General features: G+C 41.6%; 1 protein-coding gene across 3 annotated transcripts in view; it reads left to right on the forward strand.

The window, feature by feature from the left end:
* The first annotated feature begins 2,030 nt into the window (after window positions 1-2,030).
* The window catches only part of LOC146796212 (uncharacterized), a 403,367-nt gene continuing 377,796 nt past the window's right edge, over window positions 2,031-27,601 (forward strand). For all 3 annotated transcript variants that reach the window (XM_085628712.1, XM_085628713.1, XM_085628714.1), the window contains exon 1: window positions 2,031-2,553. In XM_085628712.1, coding sequence (XP_085484838.1) covers window positions 2,530-2,553 — 24 coding nt within the window. In that variant the 5' untranslated portion in view covers window positions 2,031-2,529. The remainder of the gene's footprint in view (window positions 2,554-27,601) is intronic.

The following is a 27,601-nucleotide window of genomic DNA, read 5'->3' on the forward strand; positions in this document are numbered from 1 at the left end:
CTCCCCAAAACCCCAATATTTATACTCATTTCTCTTTGTTCTTTTGGGAAGAGAGTGTCTTCGCTCCGCCCAAACTAGTTCCATCCTTTCTGGCCCAGCTTCCTGGCAGGAGGTGGAGACAGCATTGGCCAAGGCAGACCAGTCCCCTGCAGTTGCAAGGAAATCTCCTCCCACTATTCTACATACTGCTCAGGTCTATTCAGTCCAGCCCTGACTCCTCCAGGAAAGTCAGTACACACCTTGATCCCCCCCCAACCCCCCCTCCAGTGGCTCTCTGAAGAGAATGTACATCCCCAGCCCCTGTCACTCCAAAGCCAGACAGTCAATCCACAAACCCAGCGGAGGCACACTGGATGGCTAAGCAAGAATATACCTACTTTCTAAAAGTGGTATTTTCAAACACAGAACATAAAAATCATCTTTACTAAAAGATGCATTTTTATATTCTGAGTTCTATCCTATAGGACAGATAGCCTTTCCATAGTGAAAAACGAAACACACTGTAAGTCACTACCAGGACATGTCACACACACACCAGTACATGTCCTACCTTTAATATACACAGCACCCTGGCCACAGGGGTACCTTTGGCCTACCTTAGGGGTGACTTACATGTAAGAAAAGGGAAGATTAGGGCCTGGCAAGTCGGTGCACCTGCCAGGTTGACATGGCTATTACAAACAGCGCGCAGACACTGCAGTGGCAGGTCTGATAACCCTTTTCATGGCTGCTTGGGTGAGTGGCACAATCAGTACTGCAGGCCCACCAGCAGCATTTGATTTACAGGCCCTGGCACTCTCAGTGCACTTTACTAGGGACTTACTAGTAAGTCAAACATGCCAATCATGGAAACACCAATCCATACTACAATTTACAATAGGAGCACTTGAACTTTAACACTGAACAGCAGTGAGAAAATGGGCAGAGACACTAAACCAGCAAAAACATAGTCAAAACTAGGAGGGCAGAAAGCAAAAACACTGGGGAAACAAACCAAAAGATGCCAGGTCTAACAAGGGCATTTATGGTTGTTGAAAGTTGTCGATGATGAGGAGTACCAGGTTCTAAAAATGTTGTCAGAAGATGGTCCTTAAGCCTAAAAAGGTTTGACAAGGGGGTCTTGGCATCAAAAAGTTTGAAGACCTCTGCTCTAAGGCATCATCTTCCTGCTGGGTATATTTCAGGTACAATAGCAATGCTTGTGTTAAATTAAATACATTAATCATTAATATTTGATACAGCTAGATCTGTTTAAGTCAATAATCAAAATCTACTGTGAAATGTCACTCAAGGTGTCGCCCAAGAGACATGAAAACATCTCACACATAAGCACGATGAAAACTTGGAAATCTCACTCATAAGCAGGGTGATCCTTGGAAGCCCTGTACACTCGGTACATAATGTCAGAAAACTATGACATACAGAGCTCTCAAGTTTCCCAGGTCCATTTGTGTAAATAACTCACCCAATCAAGGGTCGGACTTTAAACTATGATATTTTTAGTCCTATATTCATAAAGAAATAATAAAAAGGACAATTATCAGAAAGCAAAGTAAAACTGGACTTCAATGATCTACTCGCGACGTTTGACCAGGGAAACGTATTAGTTAGTATTGGACACAGTGTGATATGTGTCTCTTCATAATTTGTTCGTACCAATATATTTGGGCTTGAACGAAATGTTAATTACGCTGGTGTAATTACGCGGTACTCCTTTGATGAAAAATTAACGATAATTACGCTCTTATTGCTGTAATTCGCCCCTCGGTTTTGTTGCTTACGACCAGAGCACCCTAGTTCGCCTGACCTGTACCCTACCAACGGAGAGGTTGTGAAATCCCACGATGCACTGCGCTCGGAATTTGAAACGAGGGCAAGTTACGTGCCGCGTGCTTTGGCGAGGGGCCTGGGTCTAGGATGCGCCTTGGGCTGCGCATCAGTGGGAACGGCGGCTGCTGGGACCTGTAGTATTGGAGCTCCAGACAAGGGGGCGGCACCTCCGCTTCCTGAGGGCTGAACTACATTTCCCAGTGGTGCACTGTTGGTTATGGCAGGGCAGGTTCTGTAACAGAGGCCTGCAAAGCTCTGCGTGTGTATAGCAAGGCAAGGGAGAGGATAGACTCGGAGATATTTAAAAAAATATAACGCAGCTAGTCCGGAATTGGCACGTCGCTGCAACGAGACATTTTTAACCCGGAAGGACAGAGCTTTGCCCGACCCAGGGAAGCTAATGATTTTGTTTTGGTTTTATTTTGGTGGTGGTGGTTCCTGTAGGATCCGAGCCCATTCCTCCCCCAGCTAGACTTCCTTAAGTTCGGGGGAGCTCCCCCCTCCCACCCATCGTCACACCCCCTCCCTCAACCCTGAGCAGACACAGGGCCCACCGAGGAGCAGACGAGGTCTGCTTTGGGGACGCTGGTACCCCTCATCTGAGGGGGTACTGGGGGTATTTTTCTTTCTTTTTCGCCACCCAGATGAGGCTGTTTTGAATCAGCACCCGAGTGTGGGGGACAAAAACCCACAGCAGCGATGGCGGGGGACGAGTCGGAGAAGGTAAGGAATTGTAGAGTCTGTTTCCTAACCCGGGTGGCTCTGACTTGTGAAAGTGATGCGTTCGCTCCTGTTCTGCAGTTCCTTGTTTTCCATGCTATGTCTGGGCCGCTTTTGTTGTTTGTTCAAGGAAGAGTGTTTCGTTTGAGTTTTTTGGTTTGATGTGTACTGAAAAGGCGTATTGTTATTTATTTTGCAAGCTCTGTGTAAGGCAGCAGTTGTTGAACTCTCCCAGATGCTTTGGTTGAGGCCCCCAGAAGAGTATTCTCTGTCAAGACTCTTGCCCTCCTGACTTATCGACTGAGTATAAATGTCATATGCATGGTTTTCTTTAATTTCTCTTTGTGAGTATTTTATGTGTGGCGCTATTAGCAGTCGCTACTCTTTCTGTCGTCTACGGCAGGCAGAGACATTCGATACAAGCCTCTTCGCGCAATGTACATTGGATCCCAGACTGTTGGATACTCGGAGTTGAGGCGAAACATCAACCTTCTGTTATTGCAATTATTAGTTGAATGTTTTTATAGAATTATTATTAACGTGAAATGGCTTAAACTATCGAAAAACGAGAAAGGATTATGGTTCGAACATTGCATGTGAAGTAGATTGTAAGCTCTTCGCCACCAGGGTGTACCTGAAGCCAATTTTTCACAGTTTATTTTATTTGCTAGCGAAACTCTGGCCGTTTTTGAGTTTCTTAAAGCCTTCAACAAGGTGCACGTTTTGAGATTGTATTTTGTTTCTGATTTACACTTTTGTTATCTTTTGTAAAACGCACAATTTGAGACTTGTTAATTTGAAGATTTTGAACATGTTCAGAAAAGTAAATATTTGCAATTCCCCTCTTTGTATTTAATTTTCCTACGAAATGTTACCTTTGGTGACATGTAAGTGACAGACTAGGCAGTGGCGTTTTAAAGTATCTGTGTATTGTTAAAGACACCATTGCCTCTCTTATTTTTATTATTATTTAAATTGATATTTCAATCGAAGACATTGTTTATAGTGTAAACCAGCTTTCGAATTCTTAAATTTGGAAATGGTTAGATAGTTTAAAGGTAATAGATCCCCTTGTTTAACCTGTTATGTGGATTTATGCACATTTAAGGTATGCATCCTAAAGACGGGTGGCGGGGGGGCATGAGGTACCTTTTTAAAATCTAATACTTAGGGGTATGCCCCCCCCCCCCCTTCATATGTGACAGTTTGGGAGTAGGATGCTTCCCATGCATGTCACGAGTATCCATTTTCCAATCCTTCTGAAACCATGCGTTGTCACGACGTTTTCCTTTAGTTATGGATTTGCAGCATTTGCAACATAATTAATCACCTTCTCCATAATCTACAGGTATTTAATAAAAAACGTTTCTAGCTCAAATGGATCCAAAGTTACTAAAACGTGGCTATATGTGTTCCCACGCAGTGGAAGGCCCTTTCACAAAGGCTGATTGGTCCTTTCTGTTGTTTATTGCTGTATTTTGTTGGCACTAATGAGGTGATATATTTTCCCAGACAACGTTAACGTTTAAAAAAATGACAAAACAATTAAGTAATACTATCGCAAAATATTCTGCATTACGCCTCACAATTTGCCTTAATTTCTGTATAATTAATTCAACCCTACCACATAATTTGGTCCTCCCTTGCCATATAATTTCAGTGGCCCTGCCGTTTTCAGAAATTGTCTTACTGAGCCCTTTGCACACAAACCTTAATTTTCATTTTAGTTTAAATCATGTTATTGTTAAAGTTGATGCCAAGTGTATCTTCCAAATATTTTTTAACAGTATTCATAGCTACAACAGCATACGATGTTTCTTTTGGAGCATTCTTATTAAAAAGTAATCTAAATGCCTCGGTTCCGCATGTTTGAGTGTGGGTCACTGCAGCAAACCCTCAAATGTCCTTTGGTAAATAGCTTAATTGTTAAAGGTAATGACAACTACATTTTCGAAATACTTTTTAACAGTGTTAAACAACAACTACATTTTTAACAACTTAAGAGTTCTCATTGAGACAATTCTTGTTTTAAAAAAACAAAACAAAAAACATTGATCTGAATGGATCACATGGACATGCTTAAAGTGTTTGTGTGTTGTATGAATGCAATTATTGTGCAAGTTTGTCTTAAATAAATATGGACATGCTGGAACTGTTTCCAATAAGTATTTTTCAATTAGCCATCTTCCTTTTCTTTGTTTTCCTGGGAGAATGGGAGCCTGTTATTTTTGTTTTACTGTAAATAATCTTTACGCTTGCTGTTTAGCTGGAAATTAGCTAACTACTATAGCCCAGACTGAGTGGAGTTGAATAAAAAGCATGTCCTCTGATGACAGTCCGCGATGGAGAAGGTCTAGGGCATTCACTCTACCTCGACCTCCCAGAATGCATTCTCAATCGCCTGCAGCTGGCCCAAAATGCACCTGCTAAAACAGTACTTATGTTTAAGCCCAGGAGTCCCATATCCTGCACCTCAAGGCACTACACTGGCTGCCAGTAATAAAGAGGATTAGGTTTAAGACGCTGGTATTATTTTTCAAACCTCTGCAAGGCGGTGGCGCGAGGTATCTCAGAAGTAGAGTCTCCAAATATGTGCCATAGAGAACTTTGCAATCATCCTCAGTGGGCCTTGCCTCCGTGCCTAGAATATCTCGCGCTCGGTCTGGAGGTAGTTCTTTTAGGTTTTTGGGAGTCCAATCCTGGAATTTTCTTCCGCTGTCAATCAGAGCTGTGACAGACCTCACCGTTTTCAAGAAGCTACTCAAAACCTGGTTATTCCGCAACTGACCCTTTCGCTTTAAGATACTGCTTAAAACATGGTGTTCTCTGCAGCTAGTGGCGTTCGCAGGATAGATGGTGGGACCATTAGCGCCGGGACACTCTTTTGAGTAGCTGTGCACTTTATAAATGATCTCACTCATTAAAAAAAACAAATGCAGGTAGATCTTCAATGTAGGAACAGAATAGAATGGGCACAAATGCAACTTGGCTTTAATCCATTGTTTTTGTGTGTTTATGTGGATACTTGCACCTAGCCTTGTCTGACAGTGGCTTTTACATTAATAAACTTCTTCTTACCCATATGTCAGTCTTTGACTTTCTGTCAGCCTCTTTATTAATGCCTCACAGATGCCCATTTACCTAGCCGAGCAATAAAGGCTAATTCAATTTAGAGAGCAAAATCTCAATTGCACATTTACATTATGTTAATTTGTAGAGCACTTGTATACCCTGTGGTGTCTTGGCGCTAGCAAACGGCTTGAGCACCACAACTGAATGAAGCCCTGGGAGCAGATTCTTGGTGACCCCGGTGACGAAACTGCCTCATCCCCATTTCCTCCCCTTGAAGCTAGAGAACACAGCTTTCTTTGTCCCCATAGATTTCTAGTGGGTTCATACCATTTGAGCGCGTATTCCAGGAATTCAGGGCTGATATCATGCAAGGTCATGTAGGATATACAGAGTGCCTTGAATATTACGCGTTTCCTAACTGTCTGCCACAAAGCCCTCTGGTAGTTTGAGTGACTGAAATTTGTGTATTCCCTGGAGCAACCTGGCTGCCTCATTTTGCAGGGTTTTCAGTTTGTTGAGATACTGTTCTTGCAAATTTATGTACAACCCAATGCAATAGTCTATTTTTGTGAAAACTAGGATTGTGATTACGGTTTTCTTGGCGTCTGAGGGAATGAAAGAGCACATTTTCTTGATCACCCTCAAGGTGTTGAATGAATACGAGACCGCTGAATTGGTTTGATTACCAACATTCAGATGATCACTGATCACGACTCCCACCTTTTTAGCTTTTTTTACTGGGTTTGGGAGTCTTCCCATCTCCAATGGCCAGCTGGATGGGGCCGAAAATTGGGGATTATTCTCAAAAAGAATCATCTAAGTCTTTCCTAAGTTTTGCTTTAGGCAATGATTGCTCATCCTGCCACTGATTGCCCGCTTTCAATCATGGAAAGTAGCAGAAATTATGTGTACATTGTTGAATGCTGACAATGCAATGTGCATGTCGCAGGGGTGAGGAATTTAATAAAATATCTACTTCTCCATGGGTGCCATGTAGTGAGGCGACAAATTATGGCGGCAATCTCATTATATAAGAGCTCTGATATAGCCTCTCTGATTATGCCAGGGCTCATACCATAGTAGTGTTTGAATACTTATGTTGCCATATTTCTGCAGATCCACATACTTGGGCTGAAGGTGTGGTAAGCCATTGTTCCAGGGTTAGAATGCCCTTTTGAGTATGTGCAAACCTACAAAATTGCATGTTTTAAGGGTTTTCAACAACTTTTTTTCTAATCTTCTCCCATACTGAGAAATGTTGGAAAAAAGTGGTTGGAGGTAGAGTGAACTTGCAAACACTCAGATTTTCGCATGAGCAAATCTACACATGCATATTTGCTCTTGCTAAAATGCAGTTCACACATTTTTTTCTAGGAGTGCTATTTCTTGTCCTTCTTCTGTAAATTCTGTGGGATTCACGAAAGCCCTATAGCTGCACTTAATGCAAGTACATATACCATGGGTGCACTTTTGAGACTTTCTTTAATATTTGGGCTCCTAATTTGGTCTGGCGTTGACTATGACATTTTGCGTTTTATTAAAATTCTCTCTCTCTGACAACCAATTTCAGACCTACTGGCAGCTTTGCCAATGCTTGTTTATTTTTTATTTCCCATAATCTTATTGAAACTGGGTACTTCGATTTTCCATTATGAAGGGATATAATTTTATTGGTGGGAGATTTTAATCATAAATTAAACCCAATGAAATTAGATACTTGGTATATGGAAATATTGGAGGCTTATGATATAAACCAAGCAAAGTTCCCTGAATGTCTTTCTACAATTCATGATATAAAATTGGGAAATTACCTTGGGACAAAAAGCCTCTTTTGCTTAAACGGTAGGTCAGCCCTAGACAGCCCTGCGAAGAAAACTTTCAAACTGGCCACACAAAATTGCCCCATAGATTATGTTTTTATGCCAGTTTGGAATTTTGCATTAGTAAAGGGATTCAGGATTTGCCATAGAGAAGGCAGTGACCACAATTGTATGGAACTTGAGCTCGCAGACTTCCATCAGACCCCCCTGTGATAATGTAATTGAACAACAGATGGATTATCCCAGGCCTATTACAACAAGGTTAACAGAAGAATATATTGAAAGGTTAACAAGGTTACAACAAAACATTGATTTAGGATGCGCCAGCAGCCTAAGTTTGGCCTGGTATGTAGGGAAAATAGAACAAGTGGTACAAAGCCTTTGTGTAGAACTTAGAAATGATGCTAAGAACGCAAAGAGTAAACAAAACGCATCGGCTAGACAAGGAAAGTGGTTCTCTACAGATTGTCTAAAAAAGAAAAGGGAACTAAGGAGAGAAGCGCACAGACTTAACATAAAATATGATCAGAATAGGGCGGACAATCTCGTTAGGCTAAAGAGAGAATGCACCACGCTAATCCGCAGCACAAAAAGGGTCTATAAGGAAAGTTGCTGGGGAAAATTGTTGGAGGCAATCTAATCAAAGAACATACGTCAGTTCTGGAAGCTGATACAATCAGCAGCAAAACTTTCGGTGGCCTTAATTAATTGTGTGGTGGAAGAGGATGCATGGGAGGAACTTCTGCTGGAACTGTATAGCCCGGGCAGAGAAACTGAAGAGGAGGAATTACAAGACTGGAGTGGTCTAGTAGAAGACCTAAAACCAGATTTTTCAGTAGTAAACGTGACAAACGCGATAAATATTTTGAAGCTAACAAGAGCAGCAGGTCCGGATAATCTACCAGCCCTGATAATAAAATCAAAGTTGACCTGGTGGGCAGAATTCTTCTCGCTTATGTTCCAAGTAATAATAGAAACCGGGAAGATCCCCCAAAATTGGAAGGGTGCCATAATTAGGCCGATACACAAGAAAGGAGATGTACATGCCCCAAAAAATTATAGATTAATTAATTTATTAGACATTGGGTAAAAAAATCTTTTCTAAAATAATACTTGGTAAGTTAAAAGATTGGGTACAGCAGGGTTCAATTGTACCGGTCGAACAGGGTTTTTTTAAAGAAGGACATTCCACCATAGACCACTGTTGTGCCCTATGGGCACTGGCCCGAAAGTCGATAGAGCAAAAAGGGAAATTGTATTGCTGCTTTGTCAACTTTCGGGCAGCCTTTGATTTGGTGGACCGTAAATGTTTATGGGAAGACCTGATAAAGTATGGAATACCGGAAGGTATATTAGTGATTCTAAAAGAGCTACATAGAGGAAACTGGGCCCAGGTAATTAGAGATACGCAGGGGTCATTGACTAGAAAAATAACTGTAGGGAGTGGCCTTAGACAGGGGTGCGTTTTGGCCCCCTTGCTATTCGCTATCTTCCTAGCTGATCTTCCTGTAGCATTAGAAGTGGAAAGAAGTGCAAGTCCCAGAATGAGTGGTAATAAAGTGTCTTGCCTTCTATATGCGGATGACCTTGTGATACTTGATCAAACGGAGCTAGGACTCCAAAGGAAATTAAATGTTTTTAAGAACTATTGTGAGACAAAGTTTTTAACTGTAAATATGGAAAAAACAAAGGTTTTATGTTTTGGGAAAAGAGATAAGAATTTTAGCTGGTTTTTAGGGCAAGAGAAATTGGAGATAGTTAAGGAATATAGATATTTGGGTCTTTGGTTTGATAGTGCTCTAGAGTGGTATACCCACCTAGAGGCCCAAAAAGCGAAAGCTTTGTCATCAATTTGTGTGCTGAAAAAATTCAACAAAGAATATGGAGACATGTCGCATAGACCCCTGTTAAAGGCATATGAAGCAATGATTCCCCCCGCAAGTACTGTGTGGGGCAGAAGTTCTTTACCTGAGTGGTAAATGTGAGTGGGACCGAGAAGAAGGGAAGATCTTAAAAATGTTATTGTCCTCCATGGAGTCCTCGCGAGAGTTGACTCTATTCGGGAGCCTGCCATTTTGGCGTCCCTGGACGCCACGATGGCGTTTGACACGCTGGAATGGCCGTATCTCTGGGCGGCGCTGGCTAAGTTTGGTTTTGGACCTGGGTTCATTGGATGGGTGAAGTTGTTATACGTGGAACCACTGGCGCAGGTGGTGGTGAATGGTAGAGTCTCTGCCCCCTTTTTGCTTGGCAGGGGCACGCGGCAGGGTTGCCCCCTGTCCCCGCTTCTCTTTGCTCTTGCGGTGGAGCCCCTGGCGGCGTGGCTCCGGTGGGAACCCTCCATGACGGGTATTCGGTGGACACCGACGTTTGAGGATCGCGTATCACTCTACGCAGATGATATTTTGCTCTATCTCACCTCCCCGCGGAAATCGTTGATAGTGCTATTTGATGTACTGACCTCCTTTGGTCGCAATTCGGGGCTTGTCATTAATTGGGTGAAATCCTGTGTTTATGTGCTGGTTGGCGACCCCCCTCTTCTCCCGCGTGGCTGTCCAATTCAGATTTCACATTCTGGATTTAAGTATCTAGGTATCCACGTGTCCCTCGATCCGGCGGTCCGTTATGCTCTGAATCTGTTGCTCCAGCGGCTGCGGGCCGATGTAGCTCGTTGGCGTAGGCTCCCGCTATCGCCGCTTGGCCGGGCAGCCTTATTTAAAATGATGTCTCTTCCACGCTTTTTGTACGCATTGCAGAACACGCTGGACGTGGTGCCCGCCCGATACTTTGGTGAGGTAGAGAGCTTACAGAGGCAGCTAGTTTGGGATGGGAGGCCGCGCATTGCTCTCGCTAAACTGACCCTACCGTGGTATGACGGTGGCATAGCCCTCCCTGATATTAGACGATATTATTGGGCGTCCCAGTTGGTGGCGGTGAATCATGGGACATACGGCCCGGCGGTGAACCCCGCGTACGAGATGGATAAGCTACTGTTGCCGGGCAAGGATTTCAATAGGGCGCTTTACTCTACGAAGGGAAGTACTAAATTGACCAGTCCTACGAAAAATGCGGTGCGCGCCTGGCATTGCGCCACCGCTGCTATGGGATGGACGGGCCGTCTGTCTCGTGCGACTCCACTGTATGCGTCGGATGCGTTAGGAGGTTTATGGCGTTCGAAAGGCTTTGAGAAGTGAGATTTGATCGGAATTAGTTGTGTGGGGGATCTTTGGACGAAGGGCGCTTTTAAATTGTTTGAAGCTCTTCAGACGGAATATAAGCTGAGCGATAGGGAGTTCTTTCGTTATGCGCAGATGCGCCATGCGCTACTTTCCGCTTTCCCGAATCCTGCAGCTGTCCCCGAAGCCTCCCCGTTGGAAGATCGTCTGCTTGATGGTTACCTGCCAGATAGTACTATTTCCCTGATCTATAAAAAACTGATTAATACTCGAGCGGACCTCCTCACGCATTTGCGAGAGGTCTGGGTCGCTGATGGCCTAGAGTTGGATGATGAGGATTGGGTCGCGGCCGTAGCCTCACCGAGGGAGGTTGCTATACCGGCTCGCCTTCGATTTGTGCAGTTGAAGATACTACATAGGGTCTATGTCACCGGTCCCCGCTTGCTTCACATGGGTTACACAGATGATGGTTTATGTCGGCGTGGTTGTGGCTTGCTTGGTACTTTTCTTCATATTCTGTGGGAGTGCCCGAAGGTGATACGTTTCTGGACTGGTGTACATGCAGTGATAGAGGAGGTTACGGGTGTGGCGCTGCTCCCTGAGGCTCGGCGATGTGTGTTGAATGTATGGGAACTGACTGACTGCGATGTGGCACAAGAACGCTGGGTGACTTTGGGCAACATGATCGCTAAAAGGGATATTGCGCAGCTCTGGGGGTCCGGTCGGCCCCCCACAGTTACGAAATGGAAAGAAAACATGGATTGGTGCATGTTCCGAGAGAAGACGGTTTACGTGGCCAGGGGCAAACCTAGGGCATGGAGTAAGATGTGGGGTCCCTGGAATTCCTATCGGGGGAATATCTGCGCCCCCCCCCTTGGTGGTCGCACCAGATGTGACGATGTCCCCTTGACTTTGAAGTTCCTGGTCGCTTTGCGGGATTGAGGACCGATCCTCTCCCGGCCCCCCCTGCCCCCCTTTTTCACACGAATACCTGTGTATTTGGCTGAGTTGTCGCTGTTGTCCCCCGCCCATGAGAGAGCAAGTCCCTGTTAATGGAGTTCTTTTGCCTGGTATAAGTTTCTTTTTGTTGTTTTCTTTATAAAATAGTTAATATGAAACCTTTCTGTAGTACTATGTTCAGTTGTGGGGGGCTGCAGCCGTTATGCGTGCGGCTCGCTCCGGCTCTTATGACTGCGTATTATTGTCTTACATTAGCGGCCGGCCCCTGCGGTTGTAGGCCCATGACTGTGAATATTCGATGTGTAAATAAAGGTTTTCAAAAAAAAAAAAAAAAAAAGTTATTGTCATTACAGAGTTCCACAATGATTCAGGCTATTAGAATGGAGTTGGGTAGGTTTGCAGGAACCATCGCCACAACCTTTAAATCCATGACCGATCTGTGACCGCCGCGTTCCCTATCAAACTCCAAGACTTTTACTGGTGGAGCCTTTGCATGTTTTACTGAAGGCTGGGGGGGGGGGGGTTTAAACTCATCAACAAGGTTATTATGTTTTTAAATACACTTTAGCTGCTTCTTGAAAAAAAAAAAAAGTGTGTGTGTGTATATATATATATATATATATATATATATATATATTTATTTATTTCACACCACTGTATCTTTTTAAAAATGTTAACTACTTTTTGCTGTATTTAAGATTAAATGTATTTTTTTGCCTATTTTGCTCTAAATTGTCATGATTTTAAGTAATCGAACAATAGACTACTATACACTGTGAGTTAGGTATAATAGCATGGAGCATTCAGATGCAAATGTCCTTGCTAAGGTTTTGGAAACGCCAGGATCCAGGTGGTGTGCAGAAGGTCTCACAATGGTGCAGAGAGGATATTCAACTTAGTAGCCTAAAATGGGCGAAGGATGTAAGAAGGAAACTCCAGACAATAGGTGCGCGCCTTAAGGTGAGACTATCACAGCAGTCCATGGAAGTAGTTTTCACTAAGAGCATTCTCAGGTACCAAGGTCAGAAATATTCAAGAATGATGGACCTGGAATATCTGAGTGTGAAAAAATCAGTTCAGTGTATAAGGAATTCATGGGTAAACGAAGCCTGGTTTTCGTACCTGGATATACTGCCTAATCAAGGGCTAAGCCATGAAATCCTAAGATTACGAGTTGGTATTAATCCTTGGCTGATGGAAGAAAAAATAAAAGTAGCAATGATACAGACTGATGGGATTTGTAAATGTGGGTTAGGAACTAGAAATTACATTTTAAACCTAGTGCTTGATTGCATTTCGTTTTTAGCTTTACGAAAACTGTTTTTATGCCCCATATTTTTAAAATATGAGATAAGATTTTGCACCCAAGTGGTACTCCTACTCACAGAAATGCCATATCTTGATATTGCTATTGATCTGGGAAAATATATGAAAGCCATAAAATGCTTTGTAAGGGAGAAACTGAAGGAGGGGCAGTGACTTTTAATTCATTTTAGTCTTTTCCATTAATATAAAAGTTTTAGGTGAAATTATAAATTGTATATTGATGCCATTTTTTCTAAGTGTTTTATTGGTAATTTCCTTGCTAAAGAATTTTTATTGACATTATTATTCTGGGTGCCTATTGTGTTTAAAAACTATGGTCTAAATAAACAGAGTTTTTCTCGCTCTCTCTAACTGCACTACGCATCATATCTGTAGAATGAAGTTATGGCAAGGTAACATCCGTTAAATGCAAATGAGTTCTACATTATGAATATTTTGGAAAATACTAGCATGCATCAGCACGTTACTAAATGATGCTGCAAAGAAATGGTACTGGAAATTTTACAGTAGTCTAGCAACATGTTTTTTATTCCTGCTTTCATTTTTTATGAACATTTGATTTTGAAAGCAAAGAATAATCAATCTTGCTTTCAAGCTTCTAAAAAAATTTGCATCAAATCATAGAGCATTCAGGGAGCATTATACATAGCCTCATATTGCTAAACTTTGAAAACGTGTGTACACATTTTTGTACTGGAACCACTGTCTAATGAAGTCAGAGCTTATAACATTTACTTAGAGCACTCACCCTAATAATAAAAGCTTTCAATTAATGAACCATGAATACAAGTTTGAACAGCATTAACATATTGACAACAATATTAGCTTAACTGCAGACAGTGCCCTTCCCTGATCCATAATGTGTTACTGCAAACTGGCAGCCAAAGGGTTTGTGCTGCAGGGGGGTTGGGCCTATTTGTCCCCAGGACACAATACACAAGAAAACTTGTTGCCCTTGACCCCATACAATATGTCCTGGACGCCATCTGCATGTATCAAGGACCCTTGCGAGACCCCACATGGAAGATAAAAAGGTTTAGAGGTGTATGGTTCCTGGACTACAGTTTTCTCTCTTCCTTGCTCCAATGAGCTCAGAAGGGCAAGTGCCTTCTTTTAAAAAAAAAAAAAAGTGTGTGTGTATATATGTGTGTGTGTATATATATTGTGTTCAGCAGCCACATCTACAGTGTGAAAGGTACCGCAACAAAAGGCAAATGAGTACATGCTCCCTATACTCGTGAGAATGCCCAGTCTGTGGCGGGATACAATGTGACATTCAGATCTGCAATGGATTGTCCGAGCATATGCAACTTTTGTATCAACTTGTACTATGAAAGAACTGACCAATCCCTTCCCTTGGTTGCGCCAGTGTCCAATGAGAATCTATCTCTGTGTTTAAAAGCACCCTTACACTGTGTTGACTGCTTTGTAAAACGAGCTGGAAGAAGGCAGACACGCCGAAACGCGTCCTCGTAATAAATCGAATGAATGCAAACCCCAGGAGTGCAGTGTGTTTTTACGAACACGTGAGCCTTGATATATATATATATATGTGTGTATATATTTTTATATATAATAGGTATTTTTTTAAATGCATATATATCGCCTTAAGACAGTCGATCAAGACCGTATGGTCGGCGGGTTCAAAGCCACCGACAGTTCAAGGAGAATAAGGTCTGTGGTTCCTCCTGTATCCAGGGTGGCCCTTTTTTTTCCTCAGTGGTCTTTATCTGGGCAGTCTTGGCGCTGTGTCCGGGTCTGAATCCAAACTGCGTTGGGTCTTGAAGTTGGTTGTCGTGGATGACAAGTTGTTCTCATTGCTCTCCAGACTGAAGCCCGGGCCTTGATACGTCTGACCAGTTCTACTTATTGGCTGCATGTTTATGTTTTAATTAGATTTATAGAGACAGTTTTGTAGTGTTAACTGCACATCAAATGTACAATCTCAAGAGTGACTTAATATACAGCCACCTCTTTGAGGGGAAAAAACGCATTTCTGCATTTTAAATAACTTTGGTTCCCTCTGCCTCGCACTTAAAAGGGGCAATCATTTATAAAATGGAGTGAGAGTCCATTAGAACCAAGTAAAGGAACGTCTCAAAGCCCTCAACCAGTTCTCCAGCCATCTGTGGAATGGGTCATAATGTCAATTTAGTGCAACTGCAGACGGAGGAGCCCTGATGTCTCACCACCTGTTGGTGAACTCCCTAGCTCTTTAAAAAGTTCCGCTCATTGTTTAGGTGTGTAACTACATGAATGTTTCCTTCACTGGTCACTGTTTTAGGCCGGGCACCATAGGGAGGACTGACAATTCACAACAAGCTCTGATACTCTGAAGCGCCTTTTTTTTTGTGTTGCATAGCTTTGGTTGAGGAACATCAAAATGTTTTAGTGCTGTTTTAGATGCCATCCCCGTGATCTTCTCTTCTGAATTTCCCAGTTCAGTCAACAATTCAGCCTGTGAAGTTTGCTTTCCAGATACTTGTGTTGAGAAACTGAGTACCTTATGAATGTCAAGAGCTACATGACTGTTTCTCCTTAATTCTTTATTCTGAAAGACTGAAGCATCCCACCCTTCACTGACTTTGAATCGGAGGACACCCAAGAGCCTACATTTAGCGGCCCTTGTGGAATCTGGAGGCTATAACGGTAGAATGAGGTTTTAGACCGTTTTTGCTGTCTTTAGTTCGTGACTCCAGTGTCTCTACCCTCTGATTCTTAACAACTCTCATGTAACTTGTTATCGTTTGTTAATAATTCCTCTAAAGTACTGTCTGTAGACATGATTGTTCAATCTGTTTTCCCTCTAAAATCATTTTGAAGGCCCAATAATAGTGACTACCCTTGTGGCAACCAAACACGGTTGTCAAATGGCGGGTCATAGGTAAAATGCAGATCATTTAGACACAGCTCAGCTGTAGCATTTAGGTTTTCACAAAAAAGTGGAAACCGCTTATAAAATAAACCAGTATGCAGTTTTAGACCCCCTCCCCCTCCCCCCCCCCCCTTTTCAGCATTCATGTGAAGCCCAGTCTCGAAGTGCGGTTTTTACAGCAAACTATACTACTCAAGCCGCTTTTCCATAATTTTTCTTGAAGTAAAATCCATGCGCTTTTCCGCCCCTGTTGTACTGATTAGTGGCATGCTCAGGCTAAATGACCCTCCAGTCTCCTTTCTTATGGAAATGAGTGTTACGATTTCCTTTATTTGAAATCCGGACTCAATTCTTCTTATCCGGGTGTGGCATGTTATATTTTTTCATTGTAAATTTAAAACGGGAACAGAAACGTACTGCTCCGCATTGGCCACAAGAGGGCAGTGACAACACACGAGCCTCCTCCACGGGAGCTGGCGTCTAATGAAAAATTGAACAGTAGCTGACCTATCTACTGCAAGGTGCCTTCCTGCTTTTTGTTTCATGTGCTTGTATTTGCTGGTGCGCCTGCTTTCTTGTTTGATAGTTAGTTGCCCAGTACTCCGCACGGCTCATGCATCGACCTCTCCTTCAGCTTCCGTTTAAACCCTAGAACTCGGTTCCGGATTTCGATCAAATACTGTGTTGATGCATGTCTTCAATGTGCATCACTCGAGAGCCATGCGTTTATCTCATTTTAACGTTTTACCTCAGAATCGACGCACATATAAGCCGCTGTCATCCGAAAGTATATATATTTTTCAATAATAAAAATGTCAATAGTAGGTGCCAAGTGTAACATGATTTGATGAGGCCATAAAAAATTCCAGACTTCTTTTTCTGTTGTGTTTTGTGTGGGTTTTTATTTTGCTATGTGGAGCGATGCCGTTAAAATTCTTTGCAACTAGTGAAGTTGGGCAGGAGGCTACTTCCTATCATTTTGATGGCATAGTAATGGGGACTTGGAGCCAGCCCACTGCTGTTGTGTTCAGAAGAAGGTAAAATTGGCCATCAATATTTTGAAAAGTAAAAGTGGAAAAGCAGACTGTATTCTAATATTGTCTATTGGATTATAGTCGTTATTAAAATAACAAAGTCACTTAAATAACATAGTAAAATGTACTAGCTGCACTGAACAACCCTATGCGATCACTGATTGTTGCTAGAGTGTGTGATTGTGTGTGAGAACGGGGCGGGGGGGGGGCATGAAACCATGTTGCAAAGGGGAGGAGGATGAGAGAGGGATGCAGCCTGGACAAAGGCTTACCAGCTAGTGTGTCATCCAGAGGGTTGCACACGAATGATCTGTTGGTTGTTCTTAATTAAGGTGCTTCCTGTAAAGCAGTAGTGAGGGACCTTGATTGTTCTGGGTGGGCACGTTTTCAAATATTAAGATGTAGTGAAAAGTCTTGGCATCTTGTCTTCTCCTCCTTGCATTGTGCCATCTTGAGCCTGATTTTTTTTTTTTTTTTTTAACACAAACTCGATTTGGTTTTTCCATGTACATGATTACATATTGTTTAATTTTCAATGCACAGTTTTCCTAATGCAGCACATTTTACAAGCGTTACAGTCTTCTGTCTGGTCATACGGATGCGCGTCCCTGAGTACAGTGCACTCAGCCCTATACCTCCAACTTCTGCTTTACACATGCATTCTTTTTCTCTAGGGGCTATATTATGCAAGTGAGCTGCTCTTATACCCATTAAACACTATACAACTCCCCTAGGGCCATCTTGAGCCTGATCAGGTTTTTCTAGAGTATTCAACCAGAAACCTTGATTTATAAATAGGGTGGAGTGGTCAATGAACTGTGTAGCACTCTAGCCAGTCAGAATTTTAGATTAACTTTTTAAAAAATTTCCAACTTATTGCGAGTACGTAAGTGAAATCTATGTAATGGGTGCCTGCGCAGCAGGCTTGTCAATTTCTGCTCTGGTCTAAAAAATGGCTTTCTGAAATTGGATATAACCATATCAAGCAGTCCAGACCTGGTGTGCTTTGATCCATCTGGCTTTGCCTTGTTTAGAAAATGAATCCACAATGGATACTTTTGAAATGCCTTGAAAGCCTTTGCCCCACCCCTATCATGACGTTTGTCACCAAGTTTTGGTCAAATGTTTTAGAGGACTAAACGTATTGATAAGACATAAAAGTATGTTGTTACTTAATTACAATTTTGTAAAACCAGCAAAATAATGTGCTGTCATTATTCGCAAAAAAAAGCAAATGGTTCAAAGCAAAAAAAAAAAAACACGAATGGTTTGTCTTTGCTGCTTCATGTCTTTAAATGTCCTGGCAGCAGTTTTTAAAATATGAATTGTGTGGACCCCCACTGAATCATTACCGGAATCCGGGAACCTTCCCTGAGTCAATTCAATTCAGCTTTATTCGGTACAAATTAATGACCATGAAAGCATACACAATCATGAATCAAAACCTACGAAATACGAACAACTTATGGCAGACATGTTAATACATTTAAGACACTATAATTTAAAACAGTAATCATATTTACACAATTAAAATGACATTTGTACAGCTAAAAACACATGTTTTTCCTGGAATTGATGCATTTGTTTAAAAAAGTGGCAGTATAAAAACATACATCCGCAGATTGTAAATTAAAAATCAATTTCATTGCGTGCTCAACCGTACGTATTCCATATTTCACAAACATGGGTTTAAGTAAAACAGTACGAAAATTAGAGTACAGCTTACAAAATAGTATAAAGTGCATTGTGCTCTGCTTGGAAATCCCGTCGCATCTACAAGGCCCTGATGGATGTTTTTTCATTATCGGATGGGCCACCAGTAGTGCACTATTCCAAATCTAAGTCTAGTTAGCAATAATTTATGCGTCGATCTAGTGACAAGGGTTAGGTAAATAGGGAATCCATCCATAGATAAATATCTGTTATAAAACATAACGGTGGACAGAGTACCAGCGATAACAATTCTTTTCCTCTCAGCATGAGCTAGAAAGACCCTTTTTAACTCAACTTTGGGGATCAATAAAACAGCATTCGGATCATTTACAATATTCAGGTTAAAATATCTGAGAAACACACAATAATATATTTAATCCAGGGTATTGCTATAACTTTGTCTAATCGCAAACAATCCTGGATAATGGACCTAGTAAAGGACTTCTCCTCATTCAGCCAAATAGACCGCCAAATCATCAATGGTCTAAGTGACAAAAGGTCAAGTAGATAGTTCACAGATAATTCCCGATGGCTCAGCGCGTTAGAGGCCGATGAGGGTAGACATAAAAGTTTTTTAAGGAAGGAATTCTCTTCCAGCTGCAAATTATGTGCGCAGCAATAACCCCAGATTCCTGCCCCATACAATGCAATTGTTACGCATCTTGCCTGATAAATTTTTATCATGTCCCTGGTCCTACGGTCCCCAATTTTCTGAGCAAATCTAAAAATTCCGTGGGCGTTTCTAGCCATTTTGTTGCGTATGTTATTAAATTCGTGGGTCCACTTTTTGTCACTAGAAAAAGTTATACCTAGATAACAAAAATTATCCACTTGCTGTACTTTTGCTTTGTCAATAAAAAAACCCTTTCGTTGACTGTTTTAATTTCTTTGGACCAGCGATCATGGTGTACGTTTTACTTTTGTTAATAACTAATTTTTTGTTGTCAATAAAGGAAGCAAAACTATACATCAATCGTTGCAACCCTCCTGGAGTTCTGGACAACAACACAGCATCATCGGCGTATAGTAACACCGGCACTGGTACACCATTGATCATGGGAGCATCTGCATTAACTTTCTTTAAAATAGCATCAATTCCATTAATAAATAAAATAAATAAAAGAGGAGCTAAAACACAACCCTGCCTTATGCCTCGTTTAACGCTAAAGTATGGGGTACATTCTCCCCTCCTACCAAAACGTACACAAGTTTTTAATCTCTCATACATTCTGGCAAGAAAATAAATTATGCCCTCTGGCGCACCCAGTTTCAACAAGGTTGACCACAAAATTGAGTGGTCAACCATGTCGAAAGCAATGCTTAAATCAGCGAAGCACAAATATATAAGGCCAGGTTTTGCATCACTATACTTCCCGATCAATAATTCTAAATTAATGCATTGATCGAGCGTACCCCTGCCTTTCCTAAAACCATATTGGCTATCTGCCAAAATACCATCCTGTTCTGCCCATTCTTCCAATCTTACCAGCATAATCCTGCTCATAACTTTTACGGAAGAATCCAGTAATGAGACAGGTCGGTAATTTTTTGCATCAGACCTGGATCCTTTTTTATATATTGGTACGATAATAGACTCCTCCCAAGTCGGAGGTGGATCTTTACATACCGCGGCATTAAAAACAACAGTCAACAAGGGGCCCCATACTTCCGGTGCTTCCTTGTACACATCACTTGGAACCCCATCCGGGCCTTGGGCCTTTCCTCCCTTGCTTGCCCTAATCCCCCTTTCAACTTCTTCCACAGAGATTTCAAGTGGTAATATAGGCCAACTATATGGACCGACATTAGTATTTTTACCTGAATCAAAGATGGTTGAGAAATGAGTAATCCATCCTTCACTGGAGACATTTGCTGTTAACTCGGGTGTATTTGTCTCCTTAAGGAATGGGGAGTTGACTGTTGCCCAAAATAACGTACCGTTAGAAAGTTCTGCCGCTTGGTTAAGAGATTCCCAGGCTTGATGTTGAAGAACTATCTTCCTAGTTTTAATGGCATTTTTATACTCTAACCTTAATATTGTTACTGACTTTTTATCCCTAGGCTTTGTTACTAGTGCCTGCTTAAGGTTAGTCAAAGCAGCAGAACAGGTCTGGTCAAACCAAACAGGTCCAGGTTTTGAACAGCCCCTATTACCACCTACAGCCCCTATTACCACCTTCCCTGAGTCATTTTTGGAAGCTGGGGACCGTCGGCCTGAGGAATTTCTCTGATTTGAACCTCCAAAACAATTCACTAAAGTACAAAAACAAATGTACACCAAACAAATTCAAATATTGTATTTAATACATAATCAAATATATAAAAAGTTTTTCAATTTTGCTGCTATATTTCCATACACGTTATTCATTTTATTACTTAATTTTCTAAAAACCGGTCAGGGACTCCCTGAGTAGTTATCGCAGACCCCCAGAGGTTCTTTGACAGCCGGTTAAGAACCACTGCCCTATGTTGTTCCCTCAACCACAGTGGAGCAATAAATAATTGTGGCCAGTAAAAGTCACGATACTTGCAAGTAGAGCTGGCAAGTATGCCCTCATTATTGCAGAAACTAAGAAAACATTTGTTCCCTCTTCACCACTGTCATTAAAATTCACAATACATGCAAGTATGGCGGGTGAGTAAGCTCTCAACATTTCAGAAACTAAAGCAACGTTTGTTTCCTCTTGTGCCACTCTACCGTAAAAAATGCACAAATATTAACTGCACATTGTTGTTCGCATACTTGTCAACCGAGGTCAAAGTTTAGTGATCTAAAAATAGCCTTTCCAATTTATTACATAGATCTGCCACTTTGGAGACTGAAGCATACAGTGTTTCTAAGATATGAATGGAAAGGCCGCAGTAACCCTGATCATAAATAGGATTTATTGCACAATTAAAGAGGTCCTAAAATGACAATCCGTGGTTGTGATCGAAAACAAAACGTTGCATTACTACAGAATATTATTAGAAGTCCTTGCTGTTGCTCTACATATGAAGGCATGGTCAGTGTATCACTGAACCTTACTGGTTAGAGGTCCTTGCTGATGTGTTACATTTGAAGGTATGGTCTATGTACCACTGAACCTTACTAGTTAGAGGACCTTGCTGTTGCGTTACATATGAAGGCATGGTCCATGTACCACTGAACCTTCCTAGTTAGAGGTCCTTGCTGTTGCGTTACATATGAAGGCATGGTCCATGTACCACTGAACCTTACTAGTTAGATGTCCTTGCTGTTGCTTTACATATGAAGCATTACATATGAAGGCATGGTCCATGTACCACTGCACCTTACTAGTTAGAGGTCCTTGCTGTTGCGTTACATATGAAGGCATGGTCCATGTACCACTGAACCTTACTAGTTAGAGGTCCTTGCTGTTGCTTTACATACTAAGCGTTACATATGAAGGCATGGTCCATGTACCACTGCACCTTACTAGTTAGAGGTCCTTGCTGTTGCGTTACATATGAAGCGTTACATTACATATGAAGCGTTGCATATGAAGGCATGGTCCATGTACCACTGCACCTTACTAGTTAGAGGTCCTTGCTGTTGGGTTACATAAGAAGGCATGGTCCATGTACCACTGAACCTTACCGGTTAGAGGTCCTTGCTGTTGTGTTACATATGAAGCAAAAACCAAAGGAAATGATGGACGGAGTGTTGAAAATTGCAAGCACTCACCCCCAGTCAACTGATCTGGGTTTAATCCATCACCGTTCTTTAGCCCACTCTGCCACCCCAGTTCAGACATGGCCATATGCAAATCAGTCTGACCCTGTGCCTAATGGGAACAGTCCAGCCCGAACTGCCAAGCCATGCCTTCCCTGGACCGGAAACAAGCTTCCTAGGACCGGTTTCTGGCATTTCAGCCGTCTTCAGCCAGGCTTGCTTGAATCCAGTGGCAAAGTGAGCAAGGCCATGTCTGAACTGGGGTGGCAGAGTGGGCTAAAGAACGGTGATGGATCAGACCCAGATCTGTTGACTGGGTGTGAGTGTTTGATTGGTTCTGATGCTCCGTCCATCACCAACCCCTTTTGTACCGCTTTGTTCGCCATAAGTTGGCAGGGTATGCTCAGACGTGAGTCCCTTGCTCACTTTGCCACTGGATTCAAGCAAGCCTGGCTGAAGACGGCTGAAATGCCAGAAACCGGTCCTAGGAAGCTTGTATCCGGTCCAGGGAAGGCATGGCTTGGCTTGGCAGTTCGGGCTGGACTGTTCCCATGAGGCACAGGGTCAGACTGATTTGCATATGGCCATGTCTGAACTGGGGTGGCAGAGTGGGCTAAAGAACGGTGTTGGATCAAACCCAGATCTGTTAACTGGGTGTGAGTGTTTGATTGGTTCTGATGCTCCGTCCATCACCACCCCCTTTTGTACCGCTGTGTTACATATGAAGGCATGGTCCATGTACCACTGATCCTTACTAGTTAGATTCGCTTTTGCTTTACATATGAATGCACGGTTAGTATACCACTGAACCTTACTAGTTCATTTCCTTGCTGTTGCGTTACATATGAAAGCATGGTCCATGTACCACTGAACCTTACTAGTTAGAGGTTCATGCAGTTTTGTAGACGAGCCACAAGACTTTGTTAGAACCAGCTAGCTTCACAGGTGGTAATAGATAGTGAAAGGTCGTTACCATTGTAAAATGCATTATTATTTCTTTTTTGTTTTTGGAATGCAAAATCCATAAAATCAATACAGATATAAAGTACAAGACACAAAATATTTTCATATCTGCACTCTCGTGTACATATGGCCCTCACAATAAAATGATTCGAGTTTCGCAGCATCTAGTACAAATTGCTCTGAAGTACATTAGTCCAAACAAATTTTACATCATGATTTTATAAATACAGTGTTTGTTCTCTTCCTCCTTGTCTTCCCGACAAAATTTGTTTCAGAAAATTGTACACATTGAAGCTTCTCATGCAGATACAAAAAGCTTCTCTTCTTGTCCGCAGTTCATAATGAAATAGCAATTCTTTCAGTCAATAGCTTCTCACTCTTTTTTTAGTATGTACGTCTACAAAGTGAACCTACCTAAATAAAGTGGTAAAATGTTTGATAATGAATGTTTGGCTGAATCTAAGAATTCAAATCTCTGACATCGACCAATTATAGTGATGGCACAACTGGAGAAATAACACCCTATGTCACCATAACAGAAATAAACCTACATGGTGAGTGTTAGGGTTAATGAAGGTGGTGACCATAACTGACTTATTTTATAGAGTTTTATTTTTGTATTTAATCATAACACATTTTTATTTAGTTTCCGGGAGGGTGCATTTTGGGTATGGAAAAGGTTTTAAACATTTCCTAATTAATGTTTCATACACATTTTTAACCTGTGCAATAGAGGAGCTGGTTGGAGACAATTACACTAAAATTGGTATTAAGATTTAGTGCTTACCAGCTTGAACCATTTGCTTGGTTTGGGATAATTTGTTCTGTATGTTTTGAACAAATAAAAAAAAATGACAACATGCATATTTATTTGGACTGCTAAGTTAATGAACCAGTAGTTAATGAACCAGTTCAGACATGGGCATTTTTTAAAGAAAAACATACCCGATTGGCTTAGATGATTTCACCCCATTGAACATTCTGCTTTTCATCCCATTAAACATTTTGCTCTTTACAAACCAACCAATGATTCACAATACCAAAATAATGTTACTGGTGAGGTGTTAGACAGCCGTTACAGAGGTTCTCAAACCAGCTTTGCAGGTTTACAAACCCTGTTCAACAGATATTTTTAAGAGAGCCATATGGGAGCAAAGGGAATACATCAAAACCTCAGAAGGATGATAATGCAGGATAGAGGACCATTCAGAAGTCTTAACTGCGAGAGGAGTTCCCCAGTTATTTTTGTTGCCCCTTTGTCACTTAAGTGAACAAAAAAAAGCTTAACTTGATCTTGTTTTTGAACTAGCTCTCTCAGTACAGGAACACTGTTCTAAAGTAAAACGTGCTGGGAGTATGTGGGGGGGGGGGGGGGGGTCAACATGAGCACACACTAGAGAGAAGGGAGGAAATGCACCCCATGCCCTATCAAGATTATTTTATGAAGCAACTGTCATGAGTCAGATTGCAGACCCAGGGTTTACAAACAGCTATACGATTTGGAAAATGCCTTAATCACTTAAGGTGACAAAAATAGGCAATACACAAAGCCAAAGAAACTCCCAAGAGGGCAATGCCTTGCAACCAAACCCTGCCGGGCCTAGCCAAAACCCATGCCCAGTGAGCTAAGAAGGAAGGGATACAGGGCTTGGTTGAAGTGATACCATCAAGACCATGGAGTAAAGGTAGTTAATGCAAAACGTGTTCTGCCCTCCACAGAGAGCCTGCTGGCCATGGCTTAAACCCATGCACCAGTAGACTGTGGAGGCTGGGGAGCATGCAAATTAAAGCTACTCCACTGACTTACAGAATTTAAATAATATACTGAAAATAGATTAAGGGAAGCTGTGGGTATTCACTAAGTTTAGATACTAATTGTTGTAGTAAAATAATATTGACTTCTAAAGATGAAAGGACATTGTGGTTGCAGTTAAATATCTATAAACCTCAAACATTTGCCAGGTATAGTGAGTTACATGATCCCGCACGTCAATGAAAATATCACAGATTACTTCATTGATATCACCACTGCTCACACCACATTTTGCAGTCATTGTTTAATCAAGGATATCTCTGAAGCCACCCACTATTTCTCTTTGCACAGAGTGGAAATGCAACCTTGCATGAACTTATGTATATGGGAAATGGTAACGCAGTTTTCCAAATTCTATTAATTTCTATGGGGCTCTGTCTTGCTAGTGAACGTAATGGAACATTCTTCATTATCTGCCTTAAGTAATGACATCCTATTGGATTTCATGAGCAAGGTTTACGGGATTGCTGTGAGTTATGTAGCCATAACTGATGAATTTTAGTGTTTTTACAGGTTGTGGATTGTAGGACTTGACCATCTTTTGTGTGATGCAGCCCTGCTTTTTTGACTTAACTGTTTTTGCTAGCTGTAGAACTCTGTGCACCATACCTTGGCTAAATAGTGGTAAAGTGCCTGCGCTCCTCATTTCAACCTGATGAAATCAGTACACTCCTAATTGACTTAATAAACTTACCTGTAAGTCCCTATTATGTGGTTCAAAGGGTACCCATGGCCTGTAAGTTAAATGTCACTAGCGGAGTGAATCACCTCTTGTGCTTTCTACTACAGTGACAGTGGAAAACATGGCTTCAAGCTTACCTGTGTAACCTGACTGTAGTGGTTTAAAAACTGTGGCTCAACCTTTTAACACAAAGCCTCTTGACAGGGCAAACCTCCCTTCTGATTATTAATAAGTCATCCCTGTGTATGCTTTATAGACCATACATATAAGGCAGGGTGTACAGTATTTAAAATTAGGACACGTAGACATTTAATGTTTACTTATGCTCACAGTGACTAGCACCCACAAATATTTTCAATGTGGCTGTGTACAGATTACCTTTCTGATACTGTATCCCAGGAATGAGACTAGATGGAAAAATATTTAAACCACATTTTTTAATAGTTATTAAATATCCAATTCAATGGTGATGTTGGGTTTTTAATAAATATTCAGGAAAATTTACTTTTAGAAAGTTACCTTTTGCCTGCCAGATGTTCTTGGAGGATAATTTGCATTTTCTCCCCAGATTCTTCCAGCCAGCATTTAAGTAGATGTGAAATAACTCTCAGGAAGAAACGATAGGCTGACCTGAATGGGCAGAAAACCTCACAGAATATGCAGGGTGGGGGCTGTGGGCTTCTTTTTGACAGCACAGTGTCAAAGTCTGCTTGACCTGTCTGCCAGGGACTTTTACCAGTTGAAAGGGGGAGAACAGGATGCCAAGACAATTCTTATGTATCTACTGTCTGGTTGCTGAAGCACCGTGCTTTGTCTTACCAGACATGTTTTCTCTACGGTTTACATATAACATTCGGGTTGCACCTGAAAGGAAGGGAACAGGATGCCAAGACCTTGAAAAATTATTTTTATTTGCATTTAACATAATAGTGGCATCGTAATGCAAGTCATTGAACACTTTTTGGATTATTAAAGGTACAGAAGCTGTTCACGATGATGTGTGTACATCGTATTTTCCTATATCCTCCTATCATGAACCTTATTAACGTCACTCTAACTTATACAAGTTACCAACAATAGTAGACGCTTATTGCATGAAACAAGAAGGAAGACATTGGTCAGACAGGTGTACTCATGCACCACTATATCCTACGACATTCTGCGTTTTACATTTAAAATAAATATTGGTGCTTGCCATCTATAAATGTGTTAGGATTCGTTTTACTCCTGTACCTACTAGTCTATATTGACAACCTCTTATGTCCAGTTCGGTAGGTTTGGCCCTGTCCTCCCATCCTAATATGTTTGTTAGATAGTTTCTGCATATGTATTAGCAATCAAAACAATACCTGTCCTCTTGTATCTAGTGCCCAAGCAAACACTAATATAATATAAAATCATTCCTCTACTATATGTTTTAGTCATAACCCTCTTCTTTTTTCAGTTTGTGAAATCACTCTTTCCGCCACTGCCCACCTATCTTCAACTTACTTCCATCTACTGTGAGGTGGGCTGTCTGGAGATCTCTAGTGCATACCAGTGGCTCTTTTAGCTACTATCAATGAAAGATCCAGTAACCTGGAGCTAATTGTAGTGCCTTCTGGGCAGGAACAAACAAAATGTAAACATAGGTCCATCTGCGGTAGACTAGTTTTGTTCCAGAATCTTACTAAATTCCCAATTACATGCCTACAAATTTTTTCAATGAAGTCTGCATCAATTAGATTATACCTTGGGCGAGTTATGTGGAGGGAGGTACGTTTTGTGGAGATATTTAAATTGGCTGTACCTGAACCTAGTATTTCTGGTTAAAATATATGTATGTATATAAATGTTCCAGAGCCCAGTCTATCCCTTTTCCCGGAAGTCCTGCCAAGCCCCCTTATTTCTAACAGGTGTCAAATCAATGCTCCATTCTACTCCAGGATTCTCGTCTTAGAG

The sequence above is a fragment of the Triturus cristatus genome, chromosome 10 (genome assembly GCF_964204655.1).
Source record: "Triturus cristatus chromosome 10, aTriCri1.1, whole genome shotgun sequence".
In the NCBI taxonomy this organism is placed as follows: Eukaryota; Metazoa; Chordata; class Amphibia; order Caudata; family Salamandridae; genus Triturus; species Triturus cristatus.